This window comes from Mobula hypostoma, chromosome 2 (genome assembly GCF_963921235.1).
Source record: "Mobula hypostoma chromosome 2, sMobHyp1.1, whole genome shotgun sequence".
In the NCBI taxonomy this organism is placed as follows: domain Eukaryota; kingdom Metazoa; phylum Chordata; class Chondrichthyes; order Myliobatiformes; family Myliobatidae; genus Mobula; species Mobula hypostoma.
In genome coordinates this window covers 33,880,965-33,898,055 of record NC_086098.1, presented here as the reverse complement: position 1 = coordinate 33,898,055, position 17,091 = coordinate 33,880,965, and the positions used below count along the sequence as shown (strand labels likewise).

At 38.9% G+C, this 17,091-nt stretch overlaps 1 protein-coding gene across 9 annotated transcripts in view; it reads right to left on the bottom strand.

Annotated features, from left to right (window-relative positions):
• Positions 1 to 17,091, bottom strand: part of supt3h (SPT3 homolog, SAGA and STAGA complex component) — a 425,840-nt gene that overhangs the window by 74,623 nt on the left and 334,126 nt on the right. For all 9 annotated transcript variants that reach the window (XM_063035264.1, XM_063035273.1, XM_063035254.1 and 6 more), the window contains 2 exons: positions 1,797 to 1,909; positions 1,157 to 1,267 (listed from right to left, as the gene is read on the bottom strand). In XM_063035264.1, coding sequence (XP_062891334.1) covers positions 1,157 to 1,267; positions 1,797 to 1,909 — 224 coding nt within the window. The remainder of the gene's footprint in view (positions 1 to 1,156; positions 1,268 to 1,796; positions 1,910 to 17,091) is intronic.

The window sequence follows — 17,091 nt, the reverse complement described above, 5'->3', positions numbered from 1 at the left end:
TCATTAATATATATTGTAAACAACTGGGGTCCCAGCACTGAGCATTGCGGTACCCCACTAGTCACTGCCTGCCTTTCTGAAAAGGTCCCATTTATTCCCACTCCTTGCTTCCTGTCTGCCAACTAATTCTCTATCCACATCAATACCATACCCCCAATACTGTGTGCTTTAAGTTTGCACACTAATCTCCTGTGTGGGACCGTGTCAAAAGCCTTTTGAAAATCCAAATATACCACATCCACTGGTTCTCCCCTATCCACTCTACTAGTTACATCCTCAAAAAATTCTATGAGATTCGTCAGACATGATTTTCCTTTCACAAATCCATGCTGACTTTGCCCGATAAGCTAATAGGTGGCAAGTACCAATGGAAATATAAAATACATGGCACATCAGGAGTGTAACTTGTCTGGATTTGTGCAGTTTAGGAGCACTCAACAAACACAAGAACATCCAGGATAAAGCAGCTTGATTTGCATCCTATTTAATAGCCAAAGCTGCAGGTGCACTTTGGCTACCAATGCATACGATCAACAAAGTGCACTGTAGATACCTGCCTGGGCTATTCCTTTAGTACCTCTGAAATAAAAAAACAAGAGTTTTAGGTTTTCAGAAATACTAGTAATTGTAGGTTCCACTCCAAGTCACACAACACTCTGACTTGGAAATAAATATTTAATTGTTTCTTCAGTATAGCTAAATCAACTTTTCCAGCCTTTTTTCTTGATTGAGACTCACAATGTGGTAATTAGCTGGTCTAGATTTACAATGACTCACCTTTCAATTGATTCAGGCTTGTCCATAGTTTATTTCTCACTAATAAACTGATTGACAGTTTAGGTGGAACTCTATGGGCTGATTATTTTACTTTTTGAGCCATTTCAAAGGTATCATAGGACTAACTTTGCATCTTAAACGATTTCTGGCAGATAGCAGCTAAAGGTGAATAACAATTGATATAAATTTTAATGTTCCTTGTGGAATCTGACTCTGCAATGAGGAGTGTGTACTGTTAGGCAATAGTCCAAATTGGAACACACACAATTGCAGCTTAATATTACTAAAAAATAAATGGTAGCATTTGTGTCTCCATGGGAGAAAATCTGGGAGGCAAATTTCCTCCCACTTAGAGACTATGTTAGTTTGAAGTACTTACCTCAGGCAACGCAGTGTTATGATGTGCAAATATTGTAGACTTGGCGTTATTAAATGGATCACTAGTTTTAGCAGTCATATCTTGCTTCACCAAAAGGGCTAGGTCCACCAGCTTAAAATAATATATTGATATATTACAGGATTTAAACAGAAGTGTTAACTTGACATTATGTGAAGAAATTAGCTAATCTCTTATGAGCCTGGCAATAATTTTGATGTGCTTAAGTAATTCAGAATTTTTGTTGTTAACAGCATAATAAGCAAAAACCACAGAAAGGCATTGCCACTAAACCTCCCACCCTTTCTAAAACATGCATTAAAGAGGCTAACGATTACATCCTTGCATGCAAGTACAAACTGACTATTTGGTTATAGTGACAACCGTCTTCTTGCTCTCCCCTCCCCCCCAATTTACGTATGGTTCATCAGTGTTAGTTTGCAATAAAAATGGACCAAGCAAACTCTTTTCACACCTGTCCATTAAAATTCATGACCTCTGAGTTGTTAAATCATCACCAGAGCCACTAGCTATACAATACTTTTTACAGAAACATGCAGTACAGATGATAATACAAAAACCACACCTTAAATGTATTTAACATACTATTATAAATCTCCATTTTATAAAATTAGCACGTTACCTGGGCCACTGTTTCATATGCTAGGTATGCCATGATCTCCAATGCAACTGGATTTGGCTTGACCTCCATGCTACTGCAGTCTAGCCAGTCTTTAAACTTACTTGACTTCTTGGCTGTTAATTATGAGAAAATAAATGAAATATGAAAAAAATGAAAAGCTGTACTCCTATGTATTTTACAGCAGCAGACCTATAAACTAATGTCGAAGACCTTTTCAGCATGTCATCTTGACCTCAAAAACTATAAAGCAATGAAAAATAAGTTTATAAAATTAGCACAACTTCCATTCAATCAGCTTGTGTTCATCAACTCATAGTTTTTAATGGCATTAATTTTACTTTGCATCTTTCTGATAGTTCAACAGTAACATTTGTACTAGGGTTGACCAAATTTTTGGAAGGAAAGAAATAAATTTCAATGGCAGATGTCCACTCATTCCAATAATTATGCTCGTTATTACTATGAATGAACTTTGCAGAGAATCTGAAATCTAGCCGATCATATGATTTTTAACGTTTATTTGTCAACTGTGTAGATATAATCTACACAGCACATTTATTTCTTAAATTTTCATCCTCACTTTCATCCTTCTTTTCAAGACTTCATTCCTCAGATCTTTTTTTTCCATCTAATACATTAATTCTTTCCCCTTCACATATATTCTGTGTAATTTCATTCAATTCTTACTTTTTCAATCACCATTTCATCTCTTCCTTATTAGAATAATGTTTCCAATTTACTTCAAAAATAAAATCTGACCATCAAGAAACAGCCAGCATTAAATTAGATTTTGTGAACAGATAGCTGATGTTTTCATTTATCAAGCTTGGTAAAGAAAATTCAAGAGATTTGGCAAAGTCAGAATAGGTAAGTGGCTAGAGTTAGAGTAAGCAAGCTGACTATTAAAGGTCAGAAAATAGGCTAATTGCTAGGTGTTTGGGATTGTCAAGAGGACTGCCAGGGAAAGGCTGAGAAATAAAACCAGTAAAATTTGGCAAAAAGAGCAGGTACTAATGATGCAGGAACTGGGGGCCAGAACAATTAATTGACACATGGCAGACTACATACAGATAGAGTCACCTATCGTAAGCATCAAGGAGTGCCCCTTTCAATGACTTTGGTGCAACTGCAACCCTAGGTCATTGTCACCTGCCACAATTCCTCACTCATACTTTTGCTTCATCACTGAGTCTGTTTGCTGTGCTGGAGTCCAAGTATTGACTTTGACAATGTTAGACCTTTAGAGCTTCCCCTTTCTCTGTAACAGATCACTCTGTAAATATATATTGACAAGCAGAAACAGGTTATTGCTTTTTATCATTTAAAGGATGGGAGCATCACCTGCGAGGGCAGCAGCAATTGCACATCCTTTACTGTCTTTGAAGTGAGAGGTTTGCAGGTCTTTTTCAGCAGGGAGTTCAGAGTTATTGCTGAGGGTCTGAAGTAACATATACAGCCAGATCAGGTAAGGATGACATTTCCTAAAGCCCATTTGTGAACCAGATGAGCTTTTCAAATAATCTGCTAATTTCAAGTTCGTCAACACTGATATTATATTTTTAATCTCAGTTTACAATAGCTGAACTTAAATTCCTCATGTTGATATTTGAACCTAGTCCAGTTTGTTGGATCTCTAGCTTGATAACTAAGATGAGGTACTATATTCAACATGGTCTCACTGATGTAATTTTAAGCAGTTAACACTCCACCAATTTCTATTTAAGTACTTTATCATATCTCTACATTTTTCTTAATGATTTTCTCTAACAGACTTGGTGAGTATTTCCAATATTTTCTGTTCTTGTTTCAGATTCCTCCTTATGTAGTTTCCTTTGTTCATTTTCTTTTATAATATACTCCTCATTTTAACATGTCATTGCATTTCACATTTCTCATTCTCCCTCTTTCACAAAGAATTGTCAGCTGAATTAATTTCAGAAAACAAACACCAATACGTTTTATCTACTCCTGATTTGTGTTGTTATTCATGTTTCCCTTTTCCATACACAAGCCATATTGACTACTTAGGGCCAGTGTGTGCACAATAACTCCCTTCCCCACAGGACAAGAGGTTGCTTTCATCAAAACTAATGAATTAACACAATGGACTGATTTTACTGCAACTGACAGAATGCAGTTTTGCCTTTCTTCTCACATCTATTGAGGTTAATAAGACAAAGTGTGAAAATTTAAAATATTGGGCATTGCATGGAAATTCTAATTCAATTCAAGATCATTACATAGGACTTCTCTTTCCTTACAAAATGAATTAATACATAATATAATGTGTAGATAGTGTGAAAAATGAACTTTAACAAGAATCTTTTAATGTAATGTGCTAACAATTACGCTATCACAGCTCAGTTAATAGGGCCACCATAACTATGCGTCTTATGATTGGAGCAATTTGTTTGACATGGTCAGCTGTATGATCTTTGTGCAATCTTTTCAATTTGAACTTAAGGAGGGCCAAACAAAGATTAATTGTTTTATGGTCTGCACCCGTTAGATTAATACAAAACTACAGTAATGCAAAATAAATCTCGATTATTTGTCATGTTAGAATCATAAGAGACTTAAACCATTCATCCCACCATTTCCAAACTGACAAAGAAAAAGTGTAACCAGGCATCCACAGCATTACCATCGCCGATCAGCAAGCCGAGCAGCATCACTGAGCAGATACTCAACTGGATCAGCAACATCAATACAACGGCTTTAAGAGCAGGTCAGATGCTGGAAATCCTGAGGCAGGTGCCTCCCTGCCGGGGCCCTCAAAAAGTTCTCTTAATCCACAAGACACATCAAATACTGATGGAATATGCTCCATGTCGCAGCTTCATCACTAGTCAAAAACAAAGCAGCGCTGCATGCAGGACCCTAAACCTTTACCCCCTCTGTCATCAGGGCACTCAATTTGCTTCAAGAAGATGCACTACGTTAGCACCACCCATTCTGCAATTTTTGACACCATTAAATACAAGGGACTTCCATTACCTACAGGTTCTCCATTATAACAAAGCACATCCTGATTTGAAAGTACATCACTATTTCTTCACTGGCATAGGTCTAAATCCAAGATTATCTCTCCTTCAACAGAAATGTGGGGGGTATCTTGATTAGAAGGACTGCAATGGTTTGAGTTGGCAGCTCACTACAGATTTCTCATGGGCAAATTCAGATGAGTAGTGAATACACAACTCACAACTGAACATTTAAAAAAATCATCCATCAAAATTACAAATAATGTTAGTGATTTTAACAAAATCACCACTGAGCTCATAGCACCTCATCATGACTATAGTTGCTATAGTCCTGATATCATCCATGTTGGAAGTACTTTGTATAATCCTTTTGCTTCAATGGCTTTGTATAACCACGTGCCAAAGCCACAGACAGTACTTTAATTGTGCCTTGCTGATCACCGCCTAATTCTCTATTAGACAGAGAGAAACACAGTACATAAACATATCCTTGAGCATACCAAATTCAATCTGACCATCAACCACCAATTATCACTAACCCTACATTAATCCCAGTTTTAAATTCTCCACAAATTCCCCAGATTTTACCTTTCACATATACACTAGGGGAAATTTGCAAGGGTCAATTTTACCTACCAACTCACGACTTTGGAATGTTGGAAAAAACCAGAGTCCCCAGAGAGCACCCATGCAGTCAAAGGGAGAAAATGTGTCCTCCACACGGACAAGGTCAGGACTGAACTTTGGTCCTGGCAATCCCAGCCTGTGGTTCTACTAGCTATACCAATGTACCGTCACTTCCCTTATTCTTTATGGTTCTATTTTTGAACTCAAAATGTGGTATTTTTTTTGTTACAACTAATCTGGCTATGCTGGAAATTTTTTAGGAAATTATATTATAAAAACCCCTAATCAGGGCTACATTTGATAGCAAATTTGAAGGAGAGAGGGGGATTGTGATGTACAATTGATCTACTTAAAAATGCTGGATACAGACCAACATTGTGTTGTTATAATGTGCATTCAGCATCAACCATACTGTTGACTGGCAAAAGTGGAAAGATTAAGATCATAATATTCACCTTTGAACTGGTGAAGTACATTTAAGTTGAAGCAGAGAATGGTATTTGTCCAACCTACAGTGTGTTTGTCCTCTATCATCCAGTAGCACTTACATCCACAGAGAAGTGTTCTGAGAGGTTGTTGATGAAACACATCAACGCCTGCCTGAGAAGCAACTTGGATCAGATTCAAGTTGCCTACTGGCACAACAAGTCCACAACAGATGCCATTTCATTGGCTCTTCACTCAGCTCTGGAACATCTGGACAACAAATATGCATACATCAGGAAGGTCTTAAGTGACTACAGCTCGGCATTCAATACTACCATCTCCTCAAAACTAACCTATAAGCTTCAAGACCTTGGCCTCAATACCTCTTTGTGCAATTGGATCCTTGATTGCCTCACTTGCAGACCCCAGTCTCCTTGGGTTTGAAACAACATCCCCTCTACAATCTTCATCAGCACAGAAGCAGTACAAAGCTGTGTGCTTAGCCCCCTGCTCTACTCGCTTGATACCCATGAGTGTGTGACTAAGCGGTCTGCTCCAACGTTTATTTACGTACCACTGTCATAGGCCGAATCAAAGGTGGCTACAAATCACCATGTAGAAGGTAGATTGCAAATCTGACTGAATTGTGCCATAACAACAACCTCTTACTCAATGTCAGCAAGACCAAGAGGCTGATTATTGATTTCAGGAGGAGGAAACCAGAGGTCCATGAGCCAGTCCTCATCGGGGGATCAGAGATGGAGAGGGTCAGTGACTTTAAATTCTTTGGCATTACCATTTTGAAATACTTGGCCTGCGCCCAGCACGTAAGTGCAATTATGAAGAAAAATGGCAGCAACTCTACTTCATTTGAGGTTTACAAAGATTTGTAATGACATCTAAACTTTGACGAACTTCTATAGATGTGTGGTGGAGAGCATATTGACTGGCTGCATCAAAGCCTAGTATGGAAACACCAATGGCTTTGAACAGAAAATCCTACAAAAGTAGTGGATACGGCTCAGTCCATCACAGTAAAGTCTTCCTCACCATTGAGCATGCCTACACGGAACGGTGTTGCAAAAAAGCAGCATGCATCATCAGGGAAACCTACCATCCAGCACATGCTCTCTTCTCACTGCTGCCATCAGGAAGAAGGTACTGGAGCCTCAGGACTCACACCACAAGATTCAGGAACAGTTTCTATCCCTCAACCATCAGGCTTTTGAATCAGAGAGGATAACTTCACTCAACTTCACTTGTCCCATTATTGAACTGTTCCCACAACCTCTGGATACACTTTCAAGAACTCATCATCTCATTTTCTCAATATCTTTTGTTTGTTTATTTATTTCCTTTTTTCTTTCTTTTTGTATTTGCACAGTTTGTTGTCTTTGGCACACTGGTTGTCCATCCTGTTGGTGCAGTCTTGCTTTGATTGTATTATGGCTATTGGATTTATTGAGCATGCCTACAAGAAAATAAATCTCAGGTTTGTATACGGTGACATATATGCACTTTGATAATAAATTTACTTTGAACTTTGCAGAAAATTATTGTTGTTTGCATGACCTGAATTTCATGGCTTAGGTGGTTCAATAACCTGCCATAAGAGGTGGAAGTCAGTGAATGCATCTTCAAATGTCAGATCCTTACAGTAACACCAAAGGTGTCAAACCTGGCCCCACCTATCACCTTCCAGCTTGTACTCCATCCCCTTACCCCACTTTCTGATTCTAGCTTCTTCCCCTTTCTTTCCAGTCCTGATGAAGGTTCTCAACCTGAAAAGTCAACTGTTTATTCATTTCCATAGATGCTGCCTGACCTGCTGAGCTCCTCAAGCATTTTATGTGTGTGTTACTCATGAATGTTCAATTCATCATATCCATTGCTAACCATAAAGAATACCACCAACCCCTGCCCCCCACCACCACCACCATTAGGAATCTATCAATTTGGCCTCAGACTGATCATTCATGTTCCTCACACACTTAACACCGTCATAAGCATTATAGCTATGCATGTCTCAGAGCTTGCATAGAGTGTCGCAATGACAAGCACTTCATTCCAACAATTTGGATCTTGCTTGCAGAAGCAAGAGCTATACAAGTGGAGAAAGTAGAAGTGAACAACAGGGGACAGGAAACAAAGCGTTAAAAACATGGGAAATAGGAGCAAGGCGAACTTCCAACATGATCTCATTGTTCTGCATGTTTCTTGAATCTGTTATTATCCAGAAATCTATCCATTTCCATTTTAAACTAACTCACTGACTGGGCATCCACAGCCTTCTGCAGTAGAGAATTCCAAGATTCATCATCCCTTATCTGACTAAATTTCTCCTCATCTCGGTGCTCAATATTCTCAGTAGGGACTCTGCAGTGCTCAGCCAGGGGCAATATCCTGATTTGAAAGCTGCAGATTGTGTAAGCAATTAGTTTGTTTACATAATTCTCCACACCAGTCTTCTGTAAGAGCCTTTTTTAAATTCAGATACCTCAGTGTAACCTCAGCAGACAGCAGTAGGCCATTTTTATTTATCTTATTGATTTACTGGCTTATTACAGTCACATGTACTGAGATAGAGTGAAAAACTCTTGTCTGTGTGTCATTTTCAGAATGCTGGAAATAGTGTTGTAACGACTGAGGAGTGGCACTGTAGGTAAATCAAGCGCAAGGGCCACAACACTGTAGTTTGGGAAATCAGTATTCATCTTTAGCATATGAGAGGTCGGTCGATGAGGCTGATAAATACAGGATAGAAGCTGTCCTCAAGTCTGATGGTATGGGCTTCCAAGCTTTTATAGCTACTGCTTGAGCGAAGAAGAGAGAACAACCCAAGTGGTGGGGGGGGGGGTGGTATCCGGTTATATTGGCTGTTCTCTCGAGGCAGCACGAATTGTAGGCAGTGAAGGAGAGGCTGAGGCTCCGTTCACAGCGCTCTGCAAGATCTCGAGGTCTTGGACAAAGCAGTTGCCATACCAAACAGTGATGCATCCAGATAGAATGCTTAGCCAACGGTGACATGTTAAATTTCTTTCACCTTCTGAGAAAGTAAATGCATTTACATGTTTTGTTACCGAGGCCAGGACCAATAGTTGGTGATACTTACACATAGAAGTGAACCTGCAACAGCACACTGCTTCCATTGAAGTAGCTAACCAGTATTATGCATGTTTTAATGGAAGCTTAGACTGCTGTCATCATAAATGTGGATTTGTCTTCAAAACAGGATTGCCAGTTGTCACAGCACTGCTTTCCAATAGATCACCAGGATTACTGAAGTAACTCAGGGGATGTTTCTTACTCATGCAAGTCATACAGGATTCCTACTGTTTTGTTAGGAGCATGCAATAACCAACTGGGCTTCTAAAATTAAAATTCATCTCCTTTCCAATCCATATTAAGTCAAATTACTTATGGATGCCATGGTAGTGTAGTGGTTAGCGCAATATTATAACAGCTTGGGGTGTTATGGAGTTCGGAATTCAACTCCAGACCCGCTCTGTAGGGAGTCTCTGTCCTTCCTGTGGAATGTGTGGTGTACCTGGTAGGTTAAATTGTCATTGTAAATTGTAACGTGATTAGGTTAGCATTAATTAGGCTTGTGGGGTTGTGTAGCTCGAAGGGCCTACTCCATGCTGTATCACTAAATAAATTAATTAATAAATATATATATTTTGAAAAGAAAAGATTTATTGAGATACTGTACAGAATAGGCCCTTCTGGACCTTCAAACCACACCAGCCAGCAACCCCCAATTTACCCCAGCCTAATCACAGGACAATTCACATCGACCAATTAACCTACCAACTGTGGGAGGTAACTGGAGCACGTGGAGGAAACCCACATGGTCATAGGAAATATCTTCTAAAGTCTAGCTGCAGCCCTGGGCAACGGACCTGAAGACAGGCCAAGGCACATGGAAATTGGACATTAAGGGAGTGCACATTTGCCTTTGAACTGTGTGAATGTTCAAAGAGTAATTAACCTCATTAATGGGCATGGAGTCCCATTTACACAGTCTGAGTAGGAATGACAGATTTCTTGCCCTAAAGGCTTTATGTATTTGTTGTGTTTTATAATCATCCGGTATTTACATAGTCACCAATACGGAATCTTGCATTTATTCTGGATTTTATACCACAATGAAAATCAGACTCATTCAGGATTCTGAATTTCTAATATGGATGCAAAACATGCTGCTAAATTAGGAAATCATGCTAAAACAAGTGAAAGGAATTATCAACACTCAATGCTTAACATCACTTTATGGCCATCTTTGAAGACATGGAAAAGAAAAGGCTGAATTTTGGCAGCGGTCTGAGAAGTTATTGCTTCAGAGTTTCCCATCCAAAAATCCTACCACCCCCATCCCTCCCTTTATGGCCTCCAGTAAATACCCGGATCCAGGTTTTTCCAACAGCAATGTTAGTTAAATGGAACTGATAGAGCTGGTAATCGAAATAAACAGTCCAGGAAAGGCCTTTGCTGGAATATATTTGGTGCCAACTAATGTTGTGTCCATACTTTAGGTCACAAAGAGATTTAAGAAATAAAGAAAGTGCCACATCAAGGAGTTTCAATTATGTTTTGCAAATCACCCACTCTTGCTGTTCCTTTTAAAAATAACCCATTACGCTGTTTACAAATCTGAGTAATCTCACATGATGTCAACATGTCTGTTGTGTCACTCTAATTAAATTCAACTTTGGCAAACTTCTTAACTTCAACTAATCATCTATAAATTAGAAGATCACGCAACTATCAGAAATTCATGATTAATGGAGAATAAAATAGTGTTTAATGTAACACATTTGAACCAATTTTTAAAAACTATTTGTCTTTGTTGTATTCTATATTTTTTCCTGATCGGCATCAGACATATATATTTTCTGCTGAGAATGAATCCCAGACCAAGGCTGTGTCAGAGCAGCTGCACTTCAAAGGCAGGAAGGGATAAAGACATTTGGTGGAGTTTTAGTTTAAAACATAGTCAACCAACCATTTCGTTTCCTAAAAAAAGCACTCATTTTAACAGCTCAATATATTATTTCTCAGAATTTACTGGAGAAATGGTACCCTGAGAAAGTAGCAGCAAATTACTTTGCATCAGAACGCCCATGAGTGATTCGGTGTAATTTGATATTTGAAATATTATATGTAATAAATCAGATTTCAGATATTGAAAAAATGCTCTCAAGATAGCTTGAAATGAAATATTGAGAAATTCATTAAACTGACAGAAAGAGGGCCTGTTTAAATGGTGACAATATTCTGCTTTGTATTGAAATCATGTGCCAGTTTGTCATGATTTAATTGCCTACTTCATTGTTTATAACCTTTAACCTGAGCTCTTAGTCATCTATTATCAACAACTCGAGGTAGTGAGCAAGCTTTTTAATTTACAACTTGTTATTGTACTAGTTCACAAACACTTCCAGTAACTAAGTCATAAATGTCGATAAGCATTAATTATGTGAACACTGTATTTAGCCTTGGAATGTGAAGCTTAGGCCAAATTGGCCTGAAATGAATGGACATCACAGCAGGAAGTTTTAAAAGCTAGATGGACTGCTAGTTAAGTAGATTCCTTTGTGCTGAACTTGTCTGTGATCAGCCATTACACACAAGTTGCCAAATATCCAGAGCCTACACAATTTTACTGATTTCAGTGAGCTCTTTCAATCTTGATTTTATATACAGAACCTTCAATGATCTTCTGTAAAATTAAACTGAATTATAAAGATAATTTCTATAAATTATTTTACACAATTTAATGCTCATCCACCACAAGCACAGAAAGCTAATTTATACGTGCATGCCCTAGCTTCACTGAAATGGTTAGAGAACTACAGGAAGAATGCTCTCAAATTCTCAATATACCTCACGGTTTCATTACAAATATCCTTAAATTTGCAGGATGTTTCAAAAATCAATTCTAAGTTCTCCGGAGCTGAATTACAATAATCTGACTTATAGACTGTTGATGCTGTTAGGCTTTGTAGGTACAAACTAAATTTATTTAACATTCATGATGTACTTAAAAATTTCTGTAATTTTTTTTATAACATAGGTACTATGCAGAGCAATGGTGTCATTGACTCCAAAGAAAGGTTCCTCTATGGTGTGAATTTCACTTTTCCCATACTAAGTGCTATTAACATTATTTGAAAAGGATCACTGACATCCAGCAACAGAGATATTATTAAGCAGCTAATCGCATTGAAGAATTCTTACAGACAGTAGTCCAGAAGTAAAAAGTGCAACGTCTTTTTTTTTAATGTTAAGCAGAATATAGCTTTTTTTAAAAGTCACTTTAAGGTATGCAATTTAAAAATATTTACCAGGAGAAATGGCAATTGATACTTATCATAAATTGATATTCTACAGGATCAAAAAATGTGTTAAGCAGTAATTAAGCTTAATATACCTTTAAAAAACTGAAGGCTCTTGTAACAAAGTTTCAAGGTTTTTTTACAAGCAAGAATAAACATTGAAGGTTATTACTGATTACAGAAAATGCAGTTAAAATAATACTGCTTATGGAGGAGACAAAAGTTACTAACAAACTTTCTGTTCCCAGTTCATATGCAAATACTACAGAAGCTGCCATCAGATTTCTCCCAGAACAACAATAAACATTTTTGATCACAACCGTTATTATAGAGTGCAAATACCAGGCTAATATTGCAATAATCTAACTTATTGATTGTTGATGCTGTTAGGCTTTGTAGATAGAAACTACAAAGGACTGTGAGAGTCAAAATTGGTCCTCTGGAAGATCAGAATGGTAATTCATGTGTGGAGCCAAAAGAGATGGGCGAGATTTTAAGATTTTTTTTGCATCTGTGTTTACTCAAGAGACACACTGAGTCAAGACAAGTGAGGCAAAGCAGTGTCAACTTCATGGACCTTATACAGATTACAGAGGAGGCGTTTGCAGTCTTGAAGCAAATTAGAATGGATAAATTCCCAGGGCATGACAAGGTGTTCCCTCGGACCCTGTGTGAGAAAGGTGCAGAAATTACAGGGGCCCTAGCAGAGTTAAATCAACCTTAGGGACAGGTGAAGTATTGGAAGATTGGAAGACACCTGAAGTTGTTCCGCTGTTTAAGGCTCTAAAAATAAACCAGGAAATTATGGGCCAGTAAGCCTGACATCAGTAGTGGAAAAGTTATTGGAAGATATTCTAAGAGACTGGACATATGAGTATTTGGATAGACATGGACTGATTAGGGATAGTCAGCATGAGATTATCCATTGTAGGTCGTGTCTAACCAATCTTACAGATATCTCAATAAATTACCAGGAGAGCCAATAAAGGCAAGGCAGTGGATGTTGTCTACCTGGACTTTAGCAAGGCACTTGACAAGGCCCCACATGGGTTGTTAGTCAAGAAGATACAGTTGCTCAGCATTCAAGATATGGGAGTATATTGGATTAAACAATGGCTTTGTGGGAGAAGCCAGTAAGTGATAGTAGATGGTTGTCTCTCTGACTGAAGGCCTGTGACTAGTACAGTGGCACAGGGATTGGTGCTGTGTCTATTGTTATTTTTCATCTATATCAATAATCTGCATGATAATGTGGTTAACTGAATCAGCAAGTTTGCAGATGACACACAAATTTGAGGGTGTGGTGGACAGCGAGGAAGGACTATCAGAGAGCTGTCAGTGAGATCTGGACCAGATGGAAAAATGGGCTGAAAACTAGTAAGTGGAATTTAATGCAGACGGGTCCGCAGTGAGGCACTCGATAGGACCAACCGAAGTAGGTCTTACACAGTGAAATTTAGGGCCCTGAAGAATGCTATCCAATGCTATCTGATGAATACAGATCCATAATTCATTGAAAGTTGGGTTGCATGGTCATAAACAAAGCTTTTGGCACATTGGCTATCATAAATCAAAGTATTGAGTACAGGAGATGGGATATTATGTTGAAATTGTATAAGACATTGGTGAGACCTAATTTGGAGTATTGTGTGCAGGTTTGTTCACCTGCCAATGGGAAGGATATACATAAGGTTGGAAGAGTACAGATAAAATTTACAAGGATATTGCTGGTTCTGGAGAATCTCAGTTATAAGGAAAAATTGAATAGGTTAGGACTTTATTCCTTGGAACATAGAAGATTGAGGGGAGATTTGATAGTGGTATACAAAATTATGAGGTCATAGTCAGGGTAAATGCAATCAGGCTTTTTGCACTGATGTTGGGTGGGACTACAGCTAGAGGTCATGGGTTAATGGTGAAAGGTGAAAAGTTTAAGGGAAATGTAATGTATGGATCTATTTTTTTTTAGAGCAATGACTCCTCCTTTAGAACCACGTATTGATCTCAAGTGTATTGTTCTCTTGCTTGCTCTTGCCAGGTATGATGTTGTGGCCATCACTGAATCATGGCTGAAGGATGGTTGTAGTTGGGAGCTGAATGTGCAAGTTACACATTATATCGGAGGGATAGGAAGATAGACAGAGGGGGGTGGCGTGGCTCTACTGGTAAAGAATGGCATCAAATCAGTAGAAAGATATGACATAAGAACGGAAGATGTTGAATCCTCGTGAGTTAAGTTAGGAAACTGCAAGGGTAAAAGGATATTGATGGCAGTTTTATACAGGCCTCCCAACAGTGGCTGGGAGGTGGACCACAGGTTACAACAGGAAATAGAAAAGGCGAGTCAAAAGGGCAATGTTATGGTAGTCTTGGGAGATTATAACATTCAGGTCAATTGGGAAAATCAGGCTGGTAATAGATTTCAAGAGAGTGAGTTTGTTGAATGCCTAAGAGATAGCTTTTTTAGAGCAGTTTGCTGTTGAGCCTACTAGGGAATCAGTTAGACTGGACTGGGTGTTATGTAATGAACTAGAGGCGATTAGGGAGCACAAGGTAAAGGAGCCAGGGATCACAATATGATTAAGTTCAACTTGAAATTTGATAGGGAGAAAGTAAAGTCTGATGTAGCAGTATTTCAGTGGAGTAAGGGAAATTACAGTGATATGAGAGAGGAGTTGGCCAAAGTAAATTGGAAGGAGCTGCTTGCAGGGATGTCAGCAGAGCAGCAATGACATGCATTCTGGAGAAAAATGAGCAAGGTGCAGGATGTATGTATTCCAAAAATGAAGAAATATTCAAATTGTAAAACAGTACAACTGTGGGTGACAAGGGAAGTCAAAGCTATTGTAAATGCAAAATAAAGGGCATACAACAAAGCAAAAATTAGTGGGAACATAGAGGATTAGGAGTTTTTAAAAACCCTCAAACAGAAACTAAAAAAATTATTAGAAGGGAAAAGATGAAATATGAAAGCAAGCTAGCAAATAATATCAAAGTGGATAGAAAAAGTTTTTTCAAGTATGTTAAAAAAAGAGAAATGAGAGTGGACAAAGGACCGCTAGAAAATGAGGCACGAGAAATAGTAACGGGGGACAAGGAAATCATTGATGAACTAAATGAGTATTCTGCATCAGTCTTCACTGTGGAAGACACGAACAGTATGCCTGATGCTGTATTGTGTGAAGGAAGAGAAGTGGGTGCAGTTACAAGAAAGAAGGTGCTCAAAAACCTGAAAGACCTAAAGGTACATAAGTCACCTGGACTAGATAAACTGCACCCTAGGGTTCTGAAAGAGGTAGCATTGGAGATTGTGGTGGCATTAGAAATAATCTTTCAAATGTCATTGGACTCTGGCATGGTGCCAGAGGACTGGAAAATTGCAAATGTCACTCCACTCTTTCAGAAAGGAGGAAGGCAGCAGAAAGGAAATTACAGACCACCTAACCTGACCTCAGTGGTTGGGAAGACGTTAGAGTCAATTGTTAAGCATGAGGTGATGGAGTACTTGGTGACAAAGGACAAGGTAGCACCAAGTCAGCATGGTTTCCTACAAGGAAAATCCTGTCTGACGAACCTGTTGGAACACTTTGAGGAGATTACTCGTAGAATAGATAAAGGGGATGCAGTGCCTTGTGCATATTTGGACTTTTAGAAGGCCTTTGACAGGGTGCCACTAATGAGGCTGCTTACCAAGTTAAGAGCTCATGGTATTACAGGAAAGTTACTAATGTAGTTAGAGTATTGGCTGATTAGTAGGAGGCAGTGAGTGGGAATAAATTAATCCTTTTCTGGTTGGCTGCCAGGGACTAGTGGTGTTCCGAAGGGGTTGGTGTTGGGACCGCTTCTTTTTATGCTGTATATAAATGATTTAGATGATGGAATAGATGGCATTGTTGCCAAGTTTGTAGATGATACAAAGATTGGTGGAGGGACAGATAGTGTTGAGGAAACAGGTAGGATGCTGAAAGTCTTAAGACAGATTAGGAGAATGGGCAAGAAAGTGGCAAATAAAATACAATGTTGGAAAATGTATGGTCATGCACGCGGGTAGTAGAAATAAATGAGTGGACTATTTTCTTAATGGAGAGAAAATCCAGGAATCTGAGATGCAGAGGGACTTGGGAGTACTTGTGCAGAGCACACCTTTTTTAACTTGCAGGTTGAGTCGGTGGTGAGGAAGGCAAATGCCATGTTAGCATTAGTTTCAGGAGGTCTAGAATACAAGAGTAAGGATTTGTTGCTGAGACTTTATAAGACACTGGTGAGGCCTCATTTTGAGTGTCGAGAACAGTTTTGGGCCCCTCATCTTAGAAATGACGTGCTGGCATTGGAGAGGCTCCAGAGGAGGTTCACAAGGATGATTTCAGGAATGAAAGGGTAATCATAGAAGGAACATTTGATGGCTCTGGGTCTGTACTAGCTGGAATTCAGAAGGATGAGGGGGGGATCTCATTGAAACCTTTTGTATGTTGAAACGCCTAGACAAAGTAGATGTGGAAAGGATGTTTCCCATGGTGGGAGAGTCTAGGACAAGAAGGTACAGCCTCAGGATAGAGGGAAGCCCTTTCAAAACAGAGATGCGGAGAAATTTCTTTAGCCAAAGAGTGATGAATTCATGTAATTTGTTGCCACATGCAGCTGTGGAGGCCAGGTCCTTGGGTATATTTAAGGCAGGGATTGATAGGTTCTTGATTGTATGTGGCATCAAAGGTTGCGGGAAGAAGGCCAGGAACTGGAGTTGAGGAGGAGAAAAAAAATGGATCAGCCATGATTGAATGGCGGAGCAGAGTCGATGGGCCAGATGGCCTAATTCTGCTCCTATGTCTTATGGTCTCTTGCTACGATGTGAAGACACCAGCTAAAATCATGTCCTGCGTGTGTGCTTTTATTTCATTGATAGGTAGTTGTGGACAGACAAAA